Here is a 24,923-nt window from a genome sequence, read left to right as displayed (position 1 = left end):
CGGCTGTTTAATGCGGCACAGTTCTACTTAAACAAGTAGATCAGCTGTTACTAGTCCACCGCTTCGTCGCGCGTTCTTTTAATGAAATCAGTAGAATCAGACGCACTCCTCTCGCGTGGACAGACTTCCGTGTTTGCTATCCGGGGACAGTAGAGTTGCATGATACGAAAGTTGGAAGCTTATCCTTTCTAGATTCTTGTGACGAATGTCATTTATTTGCCAGAATTAATTATATCCGTCCACTTTGAAATAAATGTAATCCTTCGTTTGTTTAAATATGTAATATGATACTTGTCATCCATTTACATGTATCACTGAATAATCTCTGAACCAAGGATAATACACGTAAAGCGTTTTAAGTAAACGGTGAATGAATTAAGAATTGCGAATAACTTTTACGACGGAGAGGATTATATTAAAATATGAAAAATGCATCGAACGTAAAAATAAAGGCTATAAGTGTAAAAAATGATTTTCTTCTATCCTTGTTGGATATTTCGTTGAAAGTTGATGCGAGACAAGTAGACACGATTTTATTAAAGAATTCTTTATTAATATTTACATTCATATTGAAATTTCAAATATAAATATAACAGGTTTATTCAATAATTATTTACCTATATCAAAATATTTTATCTAAAATTGAAAACCGATACAAATCTGCATAAAACTAGTATGACACTTCACAATATTTCATTTATCTTTCGAGTGTACAACCAACAGGTATAATTTTACAAACAGAAGCGTATCGACAATTTAAATATTTGATGTACGACGTATAGAAATAAAAAAAAATCAAATTGTGTGCCGTCAGATTCTCATGCAATACCTCGATCTCAGAATAAACGTATATGAACGAATTTCTATTCGATTAACTTCGCCTATTTGGCTACATTATTATCTTAAATTAATAATTGCGAATATTTGTGGTAACTAAGATGAATGTTCCTATAATTTTATGTTAACGTTAGCGAAATACAGTGCCTGCTCTGGGTGTTAATTATAACGACACCTGCCTGCGGTACATCGTGCGATTTAAGTACTAATGCTAATACTGGCAACGTTCGTTCAACAATAATAAATACGAGGATTTTGTATGTTAAATTATTAAACGAGATCCTCAGAACTCAAAAAAACCATTAAACCCACCTTCCATGAACTTATATTATTGAATTAAATTGACGGAGAGAAATGTTACGAATAAAATGTTGCGTGACATGAATTAACATCGCAGAAATCGAGCGATTAATTTTCACAGAGTTGATCGGGCTGGCTTTCGAGAGGCTTCAATAACAAAATTACAAAATAAAAATTATCCATTGTATAGACACGTATAAAAATATATTATACACTTTCAAAATAAAATTTATTCAGGAACGACGCCTTATGGAATGGAATTCCGATTTGCGCAAACGAACAAAGTCTCGTGCGATCGTTGGGATTGCTCGATCTCGAACGTTACGGAACGACTTATTTTGTAGAAGCGACTTGTATGTAAATTTGTATGCAAATCCATCCTGCGACTATACGTTCACGTGGATCAACAATGGCAGTGAAATGCTTTTAACGTGCTCGTGTATTACAAACAAATATCTAACTGCGTCTCCTCTTTATGTAACAAGGTATAATCACGAAAAAACCTCCGTTCATGCTTCCTCTCTTTTCTTTTCATTTAGTTCTACCGACACTATCGAAGCGACTCGTATCATTCAGACGATGAGATTCATTTCCTCCGAATGATGATCCGTACGCCCTATAACGAATGGCCAATTCCTTCTGGAAATCCTCTCCAATTCTCCTTGCAGGAGATTCAAAAGGTCGTCCAGATATCGCAGCTCGTGAACGTCCTGTCGCAGCTTGGCCGTGCTGGACGAGATATCGGCCATTTTCTGTTCATCACACTGGAAAATTAAAAGACAAGAATGTTCTGTGGATGAATTTAGCGTAGAAAATTGCTGGATTCAATATTCTCAAATTCGAAGGTAAAGATGTATAATATATTTGTACTATTACAAGCATTTTAAAAGTTCAAACTCTTTCTTTTCTATTTTTCAGATGACTTCGTCTGCGGCAAAACTTTTAGCTTAAACGGCGTAACTTTAAAAATTAGTACCTGGAAACTTTTGCGGAGATCAGATATGTCTCTATAAATATCCTTGCTGTTGGCTTGGAGTTTTTGTACTTTGTTACGTAGATGCTTGACTAAGTATTCTGGCTTTTCCAGGTCTCCGGGCACGTTCGAGTCGGTTTCGATAGCCAGGGCCAGCCTGGTCAGTTGATCATGCGATGACGTACTGTCACAAAAACGATCCTCTTCGAGAAGAATCGCTGCTTTCTCAGGATTCGTGTCGAGCACCCCGAGTATCGATACCACCTCGTTGATGTCGGGACATCGTTCCTATGAAACAAAACATAACATTGGAGTAACAAAAAATTATCTCATTTTTATTAATGCCAGCTAAACGAGTTAAACCAGAAAATTAAAAAAAAAAACAAAGCGACAGAAAGAGAAACACTTGTTTTCTTCATAGATTCGCTTTTAACGTTTACTCAAAGCTTTCACTACATTCGTACACATTTGTTCACCAATCGTTTAATCAAATTTTAACGAAGTTTCACCAGGACACTTTGATTCACCAATTTGACATCACTATTTGGTCGATTCAACCAGCTTGACACGAAATCTGAACCTCTCGTCTGCTATGTATACTGATAATTAAAAGAATCGAAACCTGTGTGGTGTTTAGCTTGTAATTGGTGGTCGCCAGTTCGTCGCAGAGGCAGAGAGGAGCGTTTTGCTGGTCGCTGTGCGTGTCCGAGCTCCAGTCATTACTCTGGATACCGGAAGTGTCCTCTAACGAGGAGCTGCGTGTCCCCATTTTCTCGCAGTCCTCCCATGCGACGTTCAACCTTTCGTAACTGGATCTCTTGCCGATCAAGTCAGGCGTTCGCGAGCCGTTCGGTTTATCACGATCGCATGCGTTCAGAGTGTCGCCGCTTGCCGGCACGTTTTCGTCGCTTCTCGGCGCATCGTCGTCGTGGCAGACCCGTCTCGAATTTTTCCAGTGATACGAACCGACCATTGGCTCCGCTATCTCCTTCGATCTAGGCTCCAGCAGGACTTTCAGCTCCGTTACATCTGATGAAAGGTACAATGATCATTCTGTTATAAGGAATTCTCAATTCGATTCACTCTAAGAGAATCTAACTAATTTTATATAATCCTTCGCTTCATCGTTATTTCTATCCGCGTCTATTCTAAGATAAATATTATTAAATTTAGATGGTGTAAGAAATGCACAGCCGAATTACTGTTTTCATTAATCATGTCTACCATAGACAAATCTCGTCTAAGTATTGAAAAATTTAACGCTCAAGCTTTGTTAATTACACGAATGCAGTTATAATCAATAGAAATCTTGAACCGCATCGAAGTAATTCGAAGGTCTAATCGGAAGTGCACGCGTGCCATCACGACATGCGATTCCTGCGTATCGCGGAGCATCGCAGGGCAAGTTTAACACGCACAGAAACGAAAGTACGTTTAATGAGCATGAGGCGAGTCGATTTCACATATCGGTAGACCGCGGAACTTTACTAGGTCAGACACAATGGCCGGGTTAGATTCAAGTTAGCTGACAGACAGCCTCGCGCGGAGACAAGTTTGCGATCCGCGTATTGCAGGTTCCGCGTGTGTCGAAATGCCATACACACACACACAAGGCCAATCTCTTTTCGTCTTCTCGAACGACCGACTACCCACCAACTTGCTTCGAGTCGATAAGATAGTTCAATCGCCGCCGGCAGTTAAGGGTCTTCGCCGAGTCTTCGTTTTCTGGCACGAGCTTCGCCTGAGAGATGGATAAGTACCGTGGTGATGGGGCTAATATTCGGTACTCCTGAGACCTGACCAGCCTTTCCGGTGTGTAACAGACGCCATGCGATGCGTGCGACTTCGGTTTCAGATCGTTCGCGTATCTCTTCGTGCCTTCCGCTGGAAACGGCGTCAGTTCCTGTAATTTCAACCATCTCTGAAATCTCTGATTAGTGTTTCTTCTTTCATCGCAGAAAATTAAATCGTAACTTTGGTCTTTCTATTTGGTAAGAGAGTTTAAAGTCACAGAACCTTTTGAGAGACAATTTGGATCTGCTTACCGATTCCTTTCTAAGTGCATCTTGTTCTATGAGGTTCACGTCCAAATCCTCGTGAATTAAAGATGTCAGCTCTATTTTCTCGCCGTTATCGTTCGATTCCTGTTTGAATTCCTGTGCGAGGAAGTAGTTCTCGCTGTCATCCGAGTCGATGCAGGAGAGCATCGATTCGGACGACTCTAAAGACTGGCAGTCTTTGCTCCGAGCGGATCTTGACGTCTTTAAATCGTCCTCATCGTTTAACCACCATCCGAACTCATCTTGCTTCAGTAATCCGCTGAACTTTGCCGCGTCGCTGTTGTTTCTCCCTTTCAGGCAGAACATCGTGGACAAATTTGACGACGCCACTTTTCTCCACTGATTTTCGAATTCCGTCGAAGTGCGACGGGTTAAATTAAATCTGAAATGAAAGAAATAGGAATGAAAGTCGACTGGGAATTTTTCGATTGCACTTTCAGCGAGATCTGACACAGTTGAACGTAGTTTCAACTTAGTTTTCATAAAATAAGTTGCAAACGAAACGCGACACTTTTTCAAATATTATTTCTCTTTTGAAGGATCAGAAATGATGTTTCACGACGCTGATCATACAGAATTGCATCAAAACGATTCCGTTTCCATTTCACGTTCCCTGCCCTCGACATTACCCAGGAATTACTGTGCGTTCATCTGTAACGCGGTGCCATTGTCACACGATTATATTATTTACATATCGTTAAAGACCCCCATTCAACTTTTCACTCTCAACAACTACTCGCTCGACTCTCTCCGAACGCGAAATTTACGCTTCGTTGTAATTTTTACCAAAGCCCTCGACGCGCTTCACGGATTTCTACTAATAATTTCGATTCACCATTTCTATAGTGTTAATTTATGCGACTTTCACGTGACGAATCACGGTACAAACTCCTCCGGTTAATTTCCATTTGTCATTTCGACGTGTGTCGTGCAACCTAACCGGATACGTGACCGAGTAAAATGCCACTTTAGAGCCAAACTAAATCGAGTCTGTTTTTAGCTGTTACGATCTTCGCGTCGCTAAAACCATTACCCATTGAGCGAAAGAAATTAATGGACTCTAAATTAAAAGCCGGAGAATCGATGCAATGACCGCTACCATTATCTAAAGCGTAACGAACTCTGCACTTTGCCTCTTCTGTCGTTAATAATCCACGTGCGCAATAAATGAACGAAATAAAATTAAGAGATACGTTCGTCACACGTGTTACGCGCAGATCCAACCGAAAATAAATACAAACGAATTATCTCTTACAAATCTATTACAAAGTACAATGCCGAGAAAAAAACTTCCGGTACGACTGGAATATTCAGCGCGCTATCATTCACGCATTTTACATTGTTCGCCTTTCTATTTTAATCGGAAAGGAATGCCTGATACCAGACACTTTATCAATTATACCACAACAACGATTCCGCAGCTATTAAAGCCTCCAGAGGAATAACGTAATAAATCCCTCGAATAAAAAAAGAATAGAAAATCACGAACGTACGAATTATAAAAATAATCGATCGTTTACAGAAAAATCGTGCGATCGCCGATCCACGATACGGTATCCGGGTCACTCTACCTCCAAGGCATGTGCACATACACACACCCACACACACACACACATACACAAAGGAAAAGAAACAACCGTCCTTTCCTCACCATTTCGAACGTTATTTCACCGATAAACCGTGCGCGACACTGGCACCGGACCGGGAAAAATAATAAAGCCACGAGTCGGAAACAAGAGGGTCGCGTATCTCGGGCGAAGGGTGCACGAGGGAATCCAGCAGCGGTTAAGCTATTATACGTACACTTGCTCGGCTTCTGTACGGGCAATGGGGACGTGACGAAGGCTTGTCGTGTATCCGAGAGCGTTTAAAACCAACGATAATCGACCGATCGACGAACGCGGTACGCGTGGATCCGCGTCGAATCGACGTCCGTCGTTCCTCAGCAGTTCCTCCGCTATCGAGGACGCGGAGCTTGGTTCCGGTCCGTGGCGCGAGAATAAGGGTCGTTTCGCGACTCTTCTTCCCTCGCGTGACACGACGCGTCAGTTTGGAGGCGTTACGAAGCGCCGTTGCACTTCAACTGTCTCTGCGAGCCGATTTCCTTGACCACCAGTCGCCATGGGGACGCTAATTTAATAACCGGACGCCACGGCTCCTTTCCGGCGCGTACGTTTCATCGTCGGCTCGTTCAGTGCCGTTCTAGAGCGACCTGCTGTCGATTACCGTCGCGTGCCCTTTGAATTTCGCTGAATTTCGCTGGTCCCGGGATTGATTCGCCGAGGACGGTGATTAGATTCGTCGTAGAAGCGGACAGCACGGCGAGGATGAGATTTGTACACGTGTCGCGGTTAGTTTGCATTTGTGTGGACTCTTGGATGGATCGTTGTGCGGTGAATCTGTGGCAGCGGTGAATGGGAAGTATGTACGCGTGTGTTTCGAAGAACAGTCGAGAGACTAATTATCTTGTGGCAATTTGTGGCTATTTAACGTGAGAGTTTTAATTAAAGTCTAAATTGGGAAAGTGTTCGTTGCTCGAAAGTAGTTTTTTGGTACACCATTATCTGTTATTGGGTATACGTTATCTTTAGGTCAAGTAGTCACGAAATTTGGAGTTGCTTGAGAAAGATCTTGTTTATTTCATATTAACAATCGTGCAATAAGGACAGATACCCAAAAACGAAACAGATATTTCTTACGTATAACACACGGATTAATTCTCACCTAGATTTCTCCATTATTTCCTTCGACAAGTATTAAATATGGGTTAGAACGTCGTCCGATGTGTCGAAGCACTGTTTCCAAACACAACTATACGATTAGTTTCGCTTCACGCCGCTGACACTCGCTTATCACTGTCGACTTTATTCAGATTACACGTTGGCGTGTTACATTAAGTTACTCGCGCAAATATGCGCGTAATGTTATTTCGTTACGACGAGAGAGAAATGGACGCAATTAGATCGAGGAACAGAGTTACGATCACCTCGACGAAATTTCATCGTCTTCGGGACGAAATACGCGTGCAAACACTAAATCTCGTTCAGCTCCGCGACCGAGCACGCACTGACCCGTGCCACATTTTTCCCCCCGGTTATAACACGGTTCGCCTAGTGATGAATGCCTCTGTTTGTTTTCGATATGGCCTAAATAAATATTGCGATAGCCGGCAATCAATTCTTACTGATGCACCCGGTGACGTATTTGCGGGATCGCGTTCTCTCTCGATAACCCGATGACCCACGACACTCACGGTATTTGCTATACATATTTCTTGCGAACAAATGAACGAAACCAGTGGTAATTCGAATCTGGCAGATACCAGAGCAAACAGAGGCTATCCTTATCGGAGGAATTGTTTTGTAAACACCCGAAATCTATCGTATTCGCGTCGGTTTCGAATATTTTTGAATGCGGTGCTTCTGATGGTGGTGAACGATAAGACCGTCTATCGAATGGGATGAATAATTTTGGGACAAGAGTTTGAGAAGTTTCGATGGTTCGGATAAGGTACAAATGTTAAAATTATCTTCGTAATGATCGAGATATACTCACGTTATGACAGTTCTGTGTGAATCTCATAGTCTTGTAAATACAAATAAAGAAATGAGTCATAATTGGGGGACCGTTTTAGTCTTCAAGTATTACGAAAGGGTATTACGTTTTGCATATTTTATATATTTTTTCATGTTATGCGCATTCTGTGTACTGTTCTGCATATTTAAATTTTTCATGAATTCATAAGTAGGTACTCGCAGTGCGGTAACGTGTTATGGCACGATTATGCATTGTATCATTTTACTTAAGACGTAATTGCGTTTAATTACTGTTCAATTTTATTACTTGTAGCACTCTCCAATGGATTGGATATTTTAATAGTATAGTTAGAAGAAATATCGTGTACTAGTACATGTAATTATTTGTGAAGAAGATAATTCACTTCTCTTAACATAAATGTTGTAGTATAATATTACTTTCGAAAATAGATCCAACGGAAGTGAATTGATCAAGTCATCCAAGTTTGTAGATAATGTTTGCATGTTGTATCAAATTACAATGTCATTAAATCGTTGATATTACACTTTGAATTTTCAATTATTGTAATGAATATACACCAGATGCTCAAAGAACAATAGTTGATACTAATATAGTGAAAGAAGGTTTGAATATAATTTCACGCGACAGTCAAAAAGCAATTTCAGGTTTATTATTATTATCATCAAAACAATTAGATTTCGTATTCATCGTTGCCATTCATTAATTCACATTTGAATTAATTTCTCATTAATCGTTCCACAAATAAATGGTTAAGTTTTAAATAAACTGCATTCGGATATTAAACCGCCATGTTATTTTTAGCATTTAAACCAACAACGAATGGAATTTGTTAATAACGCTTGCACGAAATATTTGCACAGATCTTGATGCGCTATAACTTCGTTTCATATTTTTGGACGAAAATAACATTTTTTCCCAGCGTGCGTTATTTTTGCCGGCGTGATTATATTGGTCGCAATCGAATAGTGCAAAATTGTGATGCGTGGTCAATTATTAGAGGTGAATAAATCACGTGTCGATCGTATCGCGAATGTTATGAGGTACATTTAATGAAACGACAGGTTGTAAAATTTTCAGGTGACACGAAATTTTGTAACAAAATGCAACCGATTAAAGGTATTTATGATAAGTACTGTCGTGAACACTGCTTTAGCTGTACGAGTTTCATCGCACTTAATCTTTTTCTATCGTACTCAAATCTTTCATTCATTTCTATTTTATTCACAGCTAGTTAAAGACGAGCTAATTAATTATTCTGATAATGCCATTTAACTGTCATCAGTCGCACATTCTGTCACTACATGTATATCGCATGCTCGCTCTATTCGTTACCACGCAAGAACAATTTTATTTCACGAACATTGTCCTAAATCGCCGCGTCGTATTAAAATACACTCTTTTCTCTTCGAAATGGAGAACGAATTAGTCAAATGCACGTTTCCGTGTCGCAGATAAGTCGAAAAGTCACTGAAATACGGCGGTGGAACATGGTAGACGCAAAAGCCGCGCCATTGCGCGAAATGGATGAACTGCAAGTGATAACGCGGCTGAGGCAGATTGTCTTTCTGATTTTGCTATTTTCTATTAGTCAGCCTGTGGTCTAGGGGTACGATTCTCCACCGTAGATTCAACATATCGATAGAAGTGGGTATTCGAGACTACATGCTGATTTTCATTTTTTCAGGAGGATTTTTTCGGTCAAAGGTTGACCTGTTTCGGTGGCGGTGCCGCTCCGCTAAAAAGTTGAATTTTAATTCGCTTTTTAATAGGAATATTCATGAGCGTGACGTCAAGGGGCCTTGATCAGGTGTAAAAATGAAGTACATCAGCGATAACGTTATCGATACGGTCACTGCAATCAGATATAACGGGTGATTTCATGAGATTTCTGCGAGCGATTACTTCCTCTTTCATATTAGTCACCGTGTAGGAAATGGTGCGTTTCGGTCTGCTTAAGTGCACTAATTAGACACTATTTAAATATATTAATTTGACAGTAGACAAAAGTTGGAACGAAACTTAATAAAGTGTACAAAAGTGAACGTAATTAGGTTGAGGATTGATTGAAAAATTAATGCCTTTAGTGATCGTAACCGTATTAAAATTTTTGCCTTTCCTTTGACTATTATTCGACGAATTTATTTTGCACGTTACGTATATTTTATTTTCACGATCATCTTATAAATAAATGACCTTCATATTGAACGATGATTGGCTGACCTTGTCTTGTCGATGATCCGAATGATTATCTGTTAAACGATAACTCGAATTAAAGCTATCGGGATTCATGCACAGCCGCGTGATCGCGAGATTGCATTTCGCGGTTCGCAATAATAAACGCCATGTGTTATTGTTTGGTGCAACCTGAAATTTAATAGCAGGATGTAATTACTTATGTAAGGGAATCATTGTCATCTGAATCATCTTTGCCAAGAAGATCATAATACCGATGCTAGTTTTCCTCTCGATTTATTAAATTGATTTGTCTGAATTGAAGAAAAAGAAAGTTTCGACTCTTACAAAAAAATTGCAACATACAAATATAGTGTATTTTCTAGAAAAATAATGTAAAAGGTGTTCAGAAGAGTTTGAACAGATATTAACAAAGTTCTATAATATTTATACGAATCGTACGTTATAGTAATACGTGCTTCTGAATACTCTAGTGAGTTTTAACTTATTGAACTTAAAGTTTGGAAGTGTGAAAAAACTACAAGAAAGTTTTCGAATAACCGTTTCCAGGTTTCTTACTTTATGAAAATATTCCCTTTGCAACAGACTGCACGAATTGCTGCCTTTTTGCAGGGGCCATGAATTCCAATTAATGATATTCCACTTTATATGGGGGTGGACCGCACTTTTTTTAACATTTTATCTGTTTTCTCGCTACTTTATGCGAGTAGCTAAACTTTCTTCGCAAAATTGTATAAAACAAGAACAGAATGTGGTTTTAATGAAAGTTATGTTGCTTCCATGCTTCCTTATCATGTGCGTATTAAAGTGATCAGAAGTTCTTAATATTTCTCCTTTCATTTTGCGAATTTTCGTAGTTCCAACCACTGTAAAAAATTGCTAACAACACGTATGATATTTCTTCAAGTGGTTTAATCAAACGAAAGTATGAAATGAATCGAAAAAATCGTGAAGACTATGACAGAATTAGAAACAGATTGTGCTTATTCATTCTATTTGGTCGATTTTATATTATTTAAATTTATGCAAAGTGTGGGTGCAGCATTGATTAACGCACAAAAATTAAATGAATCGCAAGATATCATCCAGCGCATCGTGAGTTCGCTGTAACAATTTTCAAGCGGCGTTAAAGAAGAAAACTAGGCTAAGTGTACTACGAAGAATATTTTAATGCGAACTGCGAATAGTAACGAACTAAGGTTTCGTAATTAAAATAATTTAAGGCTTAATTATGTATTCATAATACTTGTATGTGGACTATTCATGCTCATTAGTACTGGATATTTCTGTTTCATACACGTTATATGCAAGTTTTGTGTGCGATAAGAGATATTTTTAATTTTTATAAAATACGCGATATGCGACGACTGGAAATTTATTTTATATGTTTGCATTAGAAATTCAATGATCCTTATCATACATTTAGAGGAATGAATTGAATAAGATTAATACATCACTGGATTCAATGTTAAATTAATGCAATTAAATAATAATCTACGTATCATACCTGTAATCTGGAATTCCATTAGAACTCTTGAATTTTTAAAAAACTCTTCTCATACAACTGCAAAGTAGTTGCTTAAAACTTGCCGCCATTTTAACCTTTGAAAAATTCCACGCGCAAGTTAAGATTAAGTTGAAATAAAATCGAACCACGCATGATAACGAAATAAATATTAATCGCTATAATATCCTTGTTATTTTCAGCAGATTTCCCAGTAAATCGCGCCAAGGAGACATAGATGTATCCCGAAAGGAGAACGAAGCTAAATCAATCTGTAACGACCGCGCTCATTAAAAGTTCGATGCGAGTCCACTATTGGGTCACGTGACTGGCGCGCAATCGATATATCGAAACGCTGATCGAATGCGATTAGGCGACGCGGCGACACGCGAACGGTGAAAATGTCACGGGGACATCGGCGATCGAGGAAGTTTCGAACGCGCGACGAAGAAATCGCTCTGCGAGGAGCGCATTTCCGGGTCCTTAGAGCGCATGTACACAAACATGGCGTCATCGTGGAGGACGGCGGCGGGCGTACGCCAGTATACGAGTGTACGTGGGGTTTGGCGGGGTTTGTCGGATCGATAGCGCGCATGAGAGTGCGCGAACACCTACGTCGGTGATCGTCGCGACCTGGCCGCCACCGGTGAGTCGAGTATCCGGCGAGTATTCCCCGATGTCAATAGCGTACGTGCGTCCGAGTGACGAGCACCGGGACCGGTAGCTCGTCGACGGGAACCGAGGTCGTTCGTGTGTGCCTATTTCGCGCGTACCCCCCCTTTATTCGAAACGCCGCTCTGTTCCCCGTATTTCGATCGTGCTCTAACTAAAGAGCCGACCACCTGGACCTGTCCACCGCGAGTGACTCTGATGAGTAAGGTTATGTTCACGGTGGTTACGCGACGCAGTTCCGCGGCAGCCGGTATGGAAACCCGTTGAGGAGCGGAGTGATATGTCCGTGATGTCACGAGGCTCGCCCTGGTGCTGGGACGCACCAGGGACGAGGAAGTCCATGCTTTTTCTAACCATCGCCATCCTGTTCGGCTTGTTGTCGCGAGGCGTCGTCGGCGAGAAGAGTAAAAAATGTGAGTAAATGACACCACGTTGTCCGTTCATTTTTCTCGTGCTTTTTATCTTATCGTTTGTTTTCTATTTTCGTCGTCGACGATCTGTTTTTGGTGGAACACACGAGTGGGTGGGATTGATGTTGTGTTAGGAGCGAAATGTGGTTTGAATGTTTCGTGTCATGCGCCCCGGAAGTCGCCTCCTGAAGTTGTTGCGATTTATCGAAAACTTTCGTCGCGTTTTTTTTGAATGACAGAATGGTTGTTTGTGTGTATGCATTGTTGTTGGTCTTCCTTTTTTAGATGTTGTTTTCTGTAACGATGCTTGTACGACGATTATGTTAGGGAGTGCGATGTAAATTGGATTTTTCTCGTTGGTTAACTTGTTAAAGAGTGTTTCTCCGTTAATAGGTCATCCTGTGTTGTGTCGAATTCAATTCGTTGGGTAAACATAGTCCACTTCACTCTAGGATATAACCATTTCGAGACATTATTCGGTAATTAATGCAAACAATACGCTTATCTTGGAAAGTTTGAATTAGAAAGTTGCGGAATACTCTCATAGGCGCAGTCAAGGAAAAGAAGTTAAATTGCTCTCGAACTTTAATTAAAGTAGTGTAATTGACGGGGTATGTTGAATTTCTTTTCCTTTCGTTAGCGTGTTATCCGATTTCGTGAAGTATGTATACATACTTTTATTTTCCTTGAGATTAATCGTTTCGAAATCTCGATAAATGACTTTACTCGACATTTTAGTATATTTGTTGATCATTTCAGTAGTTCTGATTTCTATCCTTAAAACCATGTGGCATGGAATTAGTCACTAATTGCGATATGCGTTTCTACATAAAATTATATATGCAGATCATTATATAGTACTCTAAACGAGATTAAAACAATTATGATCACATGGAACATCACGTAGACGTGATGTCAGAAGAAAAAAATTTGTTTCTAAAGAATCGTAAAACGAATTTTACTGTGTATTGTATCGAATAAAGGGTTGGCTGAAAGTGGGTTTTCAGTTTAAAAGAACTCTCTCTCTCTCTCTTTCTTTGACTTCTTCATTGAACTGGTTGCGTGCAGCGTATATCGATCAGTCGCACGTTCGTTCAGTCGTTACTACGTTGCTTTACGACCGTGCAACCATTGTAATTGCTGAAACTTGCTGTTACGTTGCTTCACGAACGTTAACATCGTAGAATTTTAATTTTTAACTTCTGCGTTGGTATACGTTACGGTTTGTAATCGTTCGACTGTGTCCGGGGTAATTGAAATTCAAAGTTTTATTAATGAGAACCTCGTCGTTAGAGAGAGATCGCTATCTTCCGGTATCTCGCCGGAGAAATACTAATTCGTTAATGTCATTACGCTGTAGAAAGAAATGTGATTAAACGCGATGAAAGAGGAAGCGTGCAAGAAGAATGCAATTTAGTGGCTGTCTCTAATGCGAGCCTTGAATATTAATGTTGCATAAGCGCTACCCAAAGTTGCACTTTACTTCTTTACAGAACAGTTAGTGCTTACTTTACATGCATTTAGTCGACATAGTTGCTGGTAAAATTTCATGCTAATTTCGGGTTTCTTAAGTATTTGATACCTTGATACATTATGCAAAATAAATTGGTGCTACTTTGGACGTTGATCGTTATAATAATAGTTTTTATTTAAGTTAATGTCTCTCTTTACATTATTTTTACATTTTGTTTCATCGCTATGGAATTATTAATATCACCTTAACGATACCAAAATTACTACATAAAAATAATCGTAAAGATATCGTTAATATTATACTGACGAAAAATTAGTTTTCGAGTATACTTACAGGTTGAAAATTACTTATTTTATTCACCTCCCGTTATCAACTGTTCAATCGTTTGTTGGGCGTACTGTACGCATATATATCACTCAGTATTTCTCCCCTTTATTCCAGTTGTTTTGTTAATTTCTACCCTTACCTCGAGGATTTCCTTTTTCCGGATGGTAATAAACTTTCGTCTGCTTCCTCCGGCTCTCCTTACATATTTCATGTGCTCATAAAGCATCTCCGTCCACCGAAATCCAACGTGGAGCTTATCATTCTCGTCCCCCGTGGTTGAAATGAAACGCACGGAAAAAACCGACAAATAAAATTGTCCGTTCAATAATGAAACGTCCTTAGAACGAGTTGTTTATTAACCAGGCAGCGCGAGGCTTTAGAAACATTTAGACTCGCGATCTCGCGTTTCACACAGTTCCATCGTTTCCATACTTTTCGGTCACTGTTTTTTAATCCCACCAGGTTCCATTCGTATTGAATTTTTCACTCTGCTCCGGTCCAGTTTCGTTCGTAAATCGTAACGCGTTTTATTCTCTGCGAATTCGCGGCGGAACAAAGCACACCGCGTGCGTTAGGTACCAATTAAAGTTTCGAGGAAACAATAACGATGCGTCCACCTTTCGAGGACACGATACATTGTTTTCGGGACTGGTACGCGGAGCGTTGTTGTAATTGATGAGTCGAGGATTGAAACGTTGCTGTGCGTGTGGTCTTCCAGTTTTTCGTTATCCAAAACAGGCGTCGTTGCAAACGAAAGACCAAAGAATTAATCGTTTGCTCCATATTCGATTTATCGGCGAATTAATGCCTCACATTTCTTCGAATCTGTGCAAGGGATTTAAATGAGATGCTTGAAAAATAAATGCAAAACGATAAATTTATGATATAATTAAAAGATAGCAATTTATTGCTTCTTTAATGGAAGAAATAGGTAATACGAACGGCGTTTTGCTATTCACCTTATTGCAAGCCTCTGTTCATTCATGGTAATGTATTGTATCGATTGTACCATGTTTGAAGCATCCCATTTAAAATATATTGAAGCACTCTGAAACGTTGAACCGAATGCAAAGCATCCCAGGATCGTAGGTACGCAAGTACTTATTTACTCGGTTAATAGGATTTATAAAAATGAGAATAATTCATTCCATCGTTTAATTCGAACCGTTTTGCAAATATGAGGGTATCCTTTTATATCGGAGCAAAATGAGGGCACAACAAATTCTGTTCAGCAGAAGAGACGCTTATCATTCTTTCTTTTTACCTATAAATACAGAACTGTTTTATTAATAGAATTTCTGCAAAGTGCGACTCATTTGAATGTTTAATTCGGAGTAGGTCGACTCTCGTCGACGATGGTAAAAGATTTTTTGCAGCGAATAAGTAAATATGCATGCTGGGAAAGTCCCTCTCATCACTAGACTATGCAAATGCAATTATATTTATGTATAATACGGATTATCGTGATGAGATATGCATCGTGAATATAGAAATTAATCAAACTTGCATTTTGTTTGAGACATCGACATTTCTATAAGACTTGTATTGTACCTGACTGAAACTGTAGAATATTGTACCCCAAAGTTGAGATGAGAAAGGCCATTTAAGCCATTCGTTTACTGTAAAAAGTAAAATTTTTGGCTGAATCGAAGTAAAACCAAACGTTTCGTTTGCATAAACATTCGCAGTCTATAGATCACGATCCATCGGGTTTCCCTGGTTCCGAGACCACCTTTGGACCGAGGGATACGTTCTCCGAGCAGAAAGGAAAACTTCGTCCGCCCCTCGTATATTTTCGGAGACGGTGGCGTGAAATTATAGCGGCGCCGTTACAGGCCTCGGTAAACGAGCGAGCTGTCATGCGAAAATTGCTGTAATCACGGCAAAGTTACCGGAACAACGTTAATTGTTTGCTCCAGCGGCAGCGAGAAGATTACCGCGTTGCCACGGCCAGTACACGGCGAACGTGACACGGGCCGATAAACGAAGCTAATTACGACAGTCAAATTAGCTCCGGCCGAACAGCGGTGGCCGCACTGATTTCGCGGTCATCTGTGATCGATCAATGTCCATGTGCCATCGATCGAATCGTGCGCCTATCATAATTACTAATACACCTCGTTATCGGCTCTTATGAAGGATCGCAGTTTTCTCCGCATCGTCGAGCAAATGTTGCTCTCGAAATCTAACCGCAGTTTCGCTTCAAATTCTGCAGCGATACTTTTGGATATCGTTTAACTGGACGATACAGAGTTATCCATATTGTTTTTTTTTGGTCCAGGCAGTCTTAGAGTTGGAAATAATCAGAATTCTTAAGTAAGGGATGAAAACAGTTGCACGTTTTCTTAGAATTATCAATCGCGCGAACTTTTCCGTCCATATGTTCTGGAGCACCCTGTAATTCTGACCTCTCAGAACTAGTTTTACTTATTAGGAGAGCTACGTTCACTGCTGTGAGCGCATACGAGCCATACGTGGCGATCATTCGTAAGATCGATCGAGAAGCACGATACAATAGATTCTTTCAGTAGTACTCCCTTAAATTACACCCACTCCGGCAGTGTAGCACGTCGCCAAGGTGATAGCAGATAGAAATTTTCGCATCTGAATGGAATCACTTTTTTCCGACGAAAAATGATGATGAGCTCTATGCAGTTCTCGGTATCTCGAAGGTAGATCGTAGGAAAGGCTTTCGCCTCGGCTGAAAGAACTCGATCAGCTTTGATCGGTGGACGTTCAGTCTAAGGCGTAGCTTTTTTGCGCGGCAGCTCTCACCCATGCGGCACCGATTTTCCCGCTGCCCGTATAGATTTTCACCTTTGTAGAAAGTGTCGCGTACTCAACGGCGAAGCCACTGCTTTTCTCTTCGTACGAAGTACACTTGCTCCATATTTGCGCCGGGCCTTCAAGTGTCCATCCTTCTGTCTTGCGTCTACCTGCTCCTGAATTTCTGCTTGCTCGAGTGGCATAAGTCCGAGCGTGGTCCACCCTCGCCGAAAGTGGTTTTCCTTATCGGTGAGCAGCATCGAGAATGAAATTTATACGTTGCCTCGCGTGCGAAACTTGTTTCAGTACAATTTTTCCAGCGTCTGTAAATTTTACATTACATTTCTCGTCTGATTTTGAGTATTTTTAATATCTCTCCAAGGAAAATTTCGACGATATCTTGATCGCTGAATTGTATCGCGTCAAGCTCTCGATTCATTCTTGATATGATAAGTGTCGCGTAAAGCCAAAGCAGGCTTTTAAACTCGGCTCGAGATTAAACTACCTATCGCGAGGCCGCCTTTAAGCTCGGCTTAGACTTTAAGCTTTCGCAGAGTACCCCTAGGTAAATAGTTTTGATTGATAATGGACTAGGAGAAACATCGTAATGGATTGAGTATAAAGGTGGAACTAGCCACTCTCAAGTTTGCGCTTGCTATAATACAGAAGTGATGTAATGGGATTATTAGGTTGTCATTGTTGGGCTATATTCGCCGAGGGAGCAGTTGAGTCAAGTTGTGCGACTGAAATTTAGTAAATCAGATACACAACGGTACGATATTTTGATTCAATTTTGACTAATTTGATCAAATGATATGCGTCGACGATCCATCGCACAAATTGATACAATTGTACACTCAATATCGAAAGGGTAAACTTTGTCTTAAGTATAAATTATAGCAAGCACATTGAATCGTGCAAGAATGAATTATTATAGTCCTGTCAGAGATTTTCAATTTTTACGGAATTTCTCCTACCTTTCCGCAAACCGCGATCTAATTTATCCCCGACCTAATCCATTCCATCTTCAGCAATCGCCCCGTCTCTCAGAAATTACAGCGGCGTCCTCGGTGATTGATAAAATTTTAAGATCCCGGTCCCGAAATTCGCTCGATTGAAAAATGTTCCAGGCAATAAAGTCCCCGACGTCGTTTTTTTTCGTTTCTCCTTTTTTTTTCTCTCGAACGCGGACGATTTCTCTTTCGCGCTGCGAACATCGGTGCCAGAGCCGCGTACTCCTGTTTCTTGCGTCCCTCCTTCTCTCTTCCTTTCCTCGTGCTCACCCTCGCCCTTCCGCGGCTACCCTTGTCACTGTCTGGCGGCTTGATTTCTTGCTAAACTCCGCCGGCAAGAAACTTCGCATCCGGGAAGGAGCGACTCGCTCTTTCCCCATTTACTTATCCCCGGGGATAGCCGCGGCGGTACGGACTGTGCATCACTGGCCCGAGAACGGTCCTTCGACTTGGCAAAATTCCACTCAATTTCCGTGGGATCCACGTGCGACCGACAGACCGCGAAATTCCACGTAAGATGATGGTCGTTGAATTATGAGCGATCGCCGTTGTCGCCTTTCTTGTTCAATCGAGTTGTCACACACGGAACGTCCGTTCGAGAGTTCACGTTCTGCACCGCACTCGCTATCGATTACTCGATCCGCCACGCGATCGAACGTTTCCCTTTTTTCGTCGCGTCGTCAGTTGTTTAATTGGGAAATTTAGGAACGTCGAGTATGCGCAGCGTTGCGTCGAGTATGCACTTTGACGTGGACAATTTATTTCTTCGTTCTACCTTGCCCTTCTTCGTATGACTTTGCGTGTAACGTATGCACTGGATTATCCCTCGTCTTTTCCTCGTTTAAGCGGTTTCCCTTGCGTTTCTTTTTACACTTTTCTGCTTCTATAAATGGCACTGATTTGTGTGTCACTGGTAAAACGTGAAACGCGCTTGAAAGTTTCCTAATATCAGGTTATATTGAAAATCGATTACTGCGACCGATGGAAAGCGTTTCATATCGATCTATACGTTAGATAGTAGGTTGAAAGAATGCGGGGAGAGAAGAATGCCACGAAAACGTCCTGTATTTAATTTAGACGGTTCGAGTGAAAGAGGCGAAGGAACGTTCATCGAATACAACACGAAAACTTACGTGAACAGCGATAAATGGGCTCTTGCGAAGTGTACAGGTGGCAACGAGTACGTTTCCCTCCGGTGGAACACTTTTCCCGCACTGAGAGAAACGGGACGGGGTCCCCGGTGCGCGGTGTCGAAGGGAAAGCAACGCGTAACACGACAGCCGACGATTCCCCAGAAGTTCCCGTCCCGTGATGGATTTAAGCTCACCGTGGTCCGCACCCGACAAATTGAAAGCCACCTCAAGCTGTAACTCGCCGCGACGCCTTCCAATCGTTATATCGAAACGCGGAGCGCGGGAATTACTGGAAGCGGCGGCCGATTCCGAGCTGCACGCCGCCGGGTGCCTTACCTGTCGCCTTTCTCGGTTTCCTCTCTTTGCGCGGCAGCCACCTCAATTACCCGAGGCTTGTTCGTATCGGTAACTTCGAGACGGGCCAATCTGCCTCAGCGAGTCAATCGAGAGCCGCCGACTCTCTTGGTATCTCTGACGGAACGTTTGGTTCTTCGAGGGAGGCTTCCACCCTTTCCGGTTAACGAGGCGTAGCGGTGGGTGTACGACGAACGATCGATGAGAAATCGTGGAAGATCGTTATTTTTCGTCAATGAAACAATGTGAGATGAATACCAGAATTGTGCGTAGAGAGTTACTAATTTTCTTGATTTACTAACGAATGATCGACACTCTTCGAAGAGTTCTTCGATGGAAGGGAATTGAAATAGATCTTTGTATAAGTAGGTTTTGTATTGGAAGTGTCTGGCTAATGAAAGTGTCTCAATTCGTTGTGCTTACTTAGTTTTAATACAATCGTAATCCGAGCTTTGTGTCTAAGTTGATTCATAGTCCGATGACAATACTGGGTGGAATAATATCGGGGAAGATTGTCGGGGTATCCGTCGTGGAAAGAAGTAGAAAGGAATAATCTTTACGCATTAAACCATTCGTTTCCCCTTTGGTTTTCTGTTTCTCGTTTATATGCAACCGACGCACCGGTGCATTGTAAGCTTGCGGTGAGGTTATTCTCCCCCCTGGGGCGATACAGCTACTTGCGAGGGAAATATACTTACGATTTTGTAATATATCTTCCACCCCATCCGTAAACATCAAACCACGTTTTACGCGTTTTTTGCTGACTACGAATATCAATGCTTGCAGTATCTACGTGGATGCAATACGTCCAGCTGATATAATCCGGCTATGCGCGATTGTAAAACGTCGCGTAAAAATTTTATGCGAATTATTGGTTCCGCTTCTTTTTTTTCCACGAAAGCACGGGTAATGATATTTGTGGACGTGGTTTTACAAGTTGTATCATTACGAAGGATGATGTTTAAAGAGGAAAGATGCTCGTGCGTGTTATTTATTTTTTAAAGGACCAACGCTTGGTGCGCTTTATCAAATTTTAATTTAAATACTTGGGGTTGGAATTCCTCACGACGTTGTGTGTACACACATTCCTGGCATAGATGCGTGTGAATGCCCCGGGTGGGTTACGCAATTCGCATCTCCCTGACCTAGTATACCGGTACACAAGCGTAGCAAATATTAAAGGAATTCGTCCTCTTGTACTTACCAGATGTTTTACATTTTCTGGCTTCGTCACCTTCTGATTTTATCTTTGTTCTCTTGATTTTGCGAAATTCATAAGGTCACGTTCCTTCAAATTATTTCCCCTTGTATAGGAATGGAAAAGTTACTTGCGGTGTGCTAAATATTTTAATGTACACCACTAACAGATGCGTTTAATTAGATTTTCTGAGCGACTTTAATTATGAAATGAATACAGAACGCTGCAAGTAACATCGACTTTGTCGTTATCACGCGTTTACGGTACATCGAAAGTTCAGGCATCAGAATGATTCAGATGGTGCTTTCTAGGCAACCTAGTCCTTTTACGGGCGGTATAACTTTCAACTCGGAACTCGTTAGTGAATGTAACGAGTCGTTAAACGTATCGTTGTTGACTTTTAGCTGAATCTCCACTCCGTCGCGTCCATTTGATTTACTAACCCAAATCGTATCTTTCTTCCTTTCCCCTGAACGCGATAAAATAGCAAACAAATCACCGAGGCTCACGAGTGCGTCTCTCTCAACGAATTTATATCAGATCGCGAAGCGTCTACTTATCGTTTTAGAATATTCCGTACATAAGCCGTAAAATAAATTTTGTAGGCGACGCACATCTCCCGGAATGACTCGCTACTTAAACGTTGAGCCTCTTTACCCACGGTTTGTCACGGAAGGAACGAGATCGACAGATTCCTCGCAGGCGAGCCCTGAATAAATCACGGCCGCTTACTCATCCGCGCGAACATCTCCGAAAAATGTATCGACGTCGTTACTAAGCAAGTATTTACTTCGTTTCATTCACGTTTCATCCGGTATTCATAGAAAGCCCTGGCTCTGACGTTCGCTGCGCGCGGCGCAAAGAGAGCGAAGAAGAAGAAGAACGTCATCTTCAACAGGCGGCAGAAAGTTAAGAGGATCGAAGGGGAAGGGCTTGAAGTTGGGCGAGGTTGGAAATTGAGACTGCATCTATCATCCTGGAGCCACCTCAAAGAAACCGAGACGTCTCGGTCGAAGGAGGTAGCCCGGCTAAGGTAAATGTTGTCTCACCTCGCCCACTGGGCGTACGAGGGCAGTGCAAACAGATCCTACGGTCATATTTAACGTTTCCTTGAGCCAGCAGGACCGAGCACTCGCCAGGACCAGCACCTGCGAACCGGAAAATTTCGTGCGCGATTTTATCTTCTTCTTTTTTCGCGACGATAAAACCCTCGCTAAATAGCATCACTTCGATGCGTTGCCAGCTCGTTACTATCCTTCGATCGGACTATCGATCACTGCCTGTGACGGTCTGTACGCTAGCGATGGAAACTTTGGAATTATTTAAAGGGCTAAGCCGATGTCGCGCGGATTTGCCGCGCATGCATTTCACGTTCGTTCGGAATTCACTGTTTCGCCTTCTATCGTCGAAGATAAGAAAACGGGGGAACATTCATTTTACATAGGGGGTGGTAAAGGTAAAACTGGCGTTTCGAGTAAAAAGGACTGTTGCGCGCTGTATCTTAATATCCAACGTTGGTCGAGCCTCATTCTCGGCCACCGTTATCCACCCAGCCGGGCGTTTCGTATCACCGTTTAAGCAGTAATATCTAGAAATACACAAAAGCGAGTTACGGAGTTATCGATTTCTCTTTCTTCATTTGCGTGCTCCCGCCGTCTGTGCTTTTGTCTTTTTGAGCTGTTTGTCCTTTTCGAACCTTCCGGCAATTCGGAACAGTGCGCGTCAGAAGCAGACCCTTTCATCCGTGCCGTGGGTATTATCGCGCACGCCATCTGCACCTACAACCCTTTCCCGCTGGTTTGTACCCACTCACCCTTCCTCTCTCTCTCTCTCTCTCTCTCTCTCTCTCTCTCTCTTTCTCTCTATCTCTCTCTCCCTACCTCTCTCTCTCTCTTTCTCTCTCTATCTATCTATCTCTATCTCTATCTCTATTTCTCTCTCGCACCCTCTTTCTGTCGTGCGCGCGCGAGTATCCCCGACCATTCCACCCACACGTTTCCGCTTTTCCGGTGCAACCCTTCTTCCAACGCACCCCTTTTTCCCCGCGCATCGCGCGTGCACTCGAAACGATGTTGCCTCGTGCACCGAGCAGCACGTTCAATAGATATCAAATGATCAATGAGACACTCGTCGAAAATATACGCGAAAAATACACCCCTTCGAATTCGTGCTCCACCATAGACGCAGCTTGCCGTCTGTGAAATATTGAATAATGAGGCAGGTACAAAGGATGATACGGGAATAATTTAGTCAGCCCTTAGCGCACGGAAATATTTGTACCGTGGATATCGGGTCAATTGTGTGTCACGATAGTATTTTTTTAACGCGTCCGTTCACCGAGAGGATTATCGAATTCTTCGCTCTTCGATCGTTGTTTGTAGGACGTGAGAGTTATTTCTATGTTTCATCGAAATATCTGTGTACGTTGATCTGGCTTTGAAATTTCGATACGAATCTTCGTGGACGAGCAGAAGTTTTATCGGTTCGCTTGCGCGAGGAGTAAAGTCTCGCAATCGCATTCTTCTTTACAGCCTTGCTGGAATTTACGGTCGGCTTTACTACGGTGCATTTAACTTCGTACGAGTTTTCATTATCTCTAGTTGACGAGAAGTGAAATTTGCAACTTCTAGTTGGAGCATAACGTTCGTCGATGTTTCTACGATTTTTAGCTCAATTATCTAGCGCGGAATTTTGTGAGTGGCTTCGAGATCGCGGCTAAATGCGCGGCGGTGCTAACAAGATGCGGAGGAACAAATCGAATAACTGTAATGCTGTTTACCGAAATGGCGGGATCGAGGGGCGAGGTAAAGAGGTCTATAGGAGAATTCATTCTACTGGAATGCGGCCGTACGATCTTGCTATATCCTGTCGAGCGATAAATTCAATATGTCTTCCCCGATACCCCTTGAGAACCAGCCATCGGTACGTGAAAGATACGCCACCGCTGACATGCATCAAACATTTATCTGTGTGTATGTGCACGCGGCTGTACGCTTTCTCTATCTGCACGTTCCATTGTCTTGAATTTAAAGAGCTTCTCATCTTTTAAGAGTACCCAAAGAACTTTTTTCCCATATTTTCGGATAGTTTGAAGATTGGTCCTGTGCGCGTGTCTGTAACTTTGAGCTAGGAATAATTTTATTAAAAAAACGAGCAGTTTAAATGTATAAATTATTAATGTAACAGATATTGCGTTGTTAAATAATTGTAATCGTTGATGGAAAATCAAGTTGGTGCGCATTCTCATTAGGATATCGAAAGTCTGGTTGCTTTAAATTTCGTACAGATAGTTTTAAATGTATTTTTCATTTAATTAATAAAATTTAACACTCTAGTTCGTAGATACATCGTGAATGTCAGTTCGGTAAAATTTGTTTACTTTATTTATTAAAAATAATAGAAATTGATCATACATCTTCTTGTACTAAAAATTTTATTTTATACATAGAAGAATAAAAAAATAAATAAATTTAAGGAATATATTGGAAACAGTAGATGACGACTGGATGGTTACAAACGAAAAGTTCGAACATTCAATGGGTCGATGGATACGTAAGCTAGGTATCTGGCTACGACCACGAAGAGCCCGTGTTCGATCCTCTCTCGGAGTTTCTCTCTAGCACCGATTCCTCGGTTTTATATATCGACGAAAGATGTTAGTTTTATTCCTATATACACCGTATGTGTTTCGTTTTATGAACCCACAGGTAAGCTCCATACACGTGTAATCAATCATGTGTATTGGCGTTCCCAAACTGTGGAGATAAATGAGCTGGACAAAATGCTATGTTTGTAGAATACCGTAATTCTAGGAACACGCAATCCAGCTACAATTTTTTTTTTTACTTAAATCGCACTACATTCTTCAGGTTCGTAGCCTGTACACCAATAAAATCTATCCTCGTGACTCTGTTCTCAAATTAGGAACCTGCAAACAGTTACATTATACGCGTTCGCATCTTCTCTCCAATATATTCCCTAGTCGTATCACATTTTTATTTCGATTCAACGAGTAAATACAGATCTATTCGAAAGGAAACAGCGGGGAATCGTAAATTGTAAAATAACAAACTACACGATGCGCGCGTACAGAGAGCGATCAATTTTAACCCAGCTGTTGGCCGAACGAAAGCCAACTTGAAAGTAAATTT

General features: G+C 41.4%; 2 protein-coding genes across 4 annotated transcripts in view; one reads left to right on the top strand and one right to left on the bottom strand.

The window, feature by feature from the left end:
* Positions 1–1,660: 1,660 nt before the first annotated feature.
* On the bottom strand, positions 1,661–11,473 carry LOC143424085 (uncharacterized). Of its 3 annotated transcripts, none has more exons than XM_076895899.1 (6): positions 11,429–11,473; positions 4,156–4,552; positions 3,764–4,013; positions 2,733–3,139; positions 2,114–2,398; positions 1,661–1,901 (listed from the first exon to the last, which is right to left on the bottom strand). In XM_076895899.1, exons 2-6 carry the CDS (start codon positions 4,474–4,476, stop codon positions 1,710–1,712), a joined length of 1,455 nt encoding a protein of 484 aa, XP_076752014.1. In that variant the 5' UTR covers positions 4,477–4,552; positions 11,429–11,473; the 3' UTR covers positions 1,661–1,709. The 3 variants fall into 3 exon arrangements, with proteins under 3 accessions (XP_076752014.1, XP_076752011.1, XP_076752012.1); XM_076895896.1 differs by lacking the exon at positions 11,429–11,473 and adding an exon at positions 6,895–6,948; XM_076895897.1 differs by lacking the exon at positions 11,429–11,473 and adding an exon at positions 5,974–6,063.
* An 889-nt stretch (positions 11,474–12,362) lies between these two features.
* The window catches only part of LOC143424035 (uncharacterized), a 174,112-nt gene continuing 161,551 nt past the window's right edge, over positions 12,363–24,923 (top strand). Inside the window, exon 1 of the mRNA XM_076895843.1 lies at positions 12,363–12,510. Coding sequence (XP_076751958.1) covers positions 12,378–12,510 — 133 coding nt within the window. The 5' untranslated portion in view covers positions 12,363–12,377. The remainder of the gene's footprint in view (positions 12,511–24,923) is intronic.

This window comes from Xylocopa sonorina, chromosome 5 (genome assembly GCF_050948175.1).
Source record: "Xylocopa sonorina isolate GNS202 chromosome 5, iyXylSono1_principal, whole genome shotgun sequence".
Lineage (NCBI taxonomy): Eukaryota > Metazoa > Arthropoda > Insecta > Hymenoptera > Apidae > Xylocopa > Xylocopa sonorina.
The sequence above is the reverse complement of the archived record's forward strand: the minus strand, read 5'-3'. Positions and strand labels throughout refer to the sequence as shown.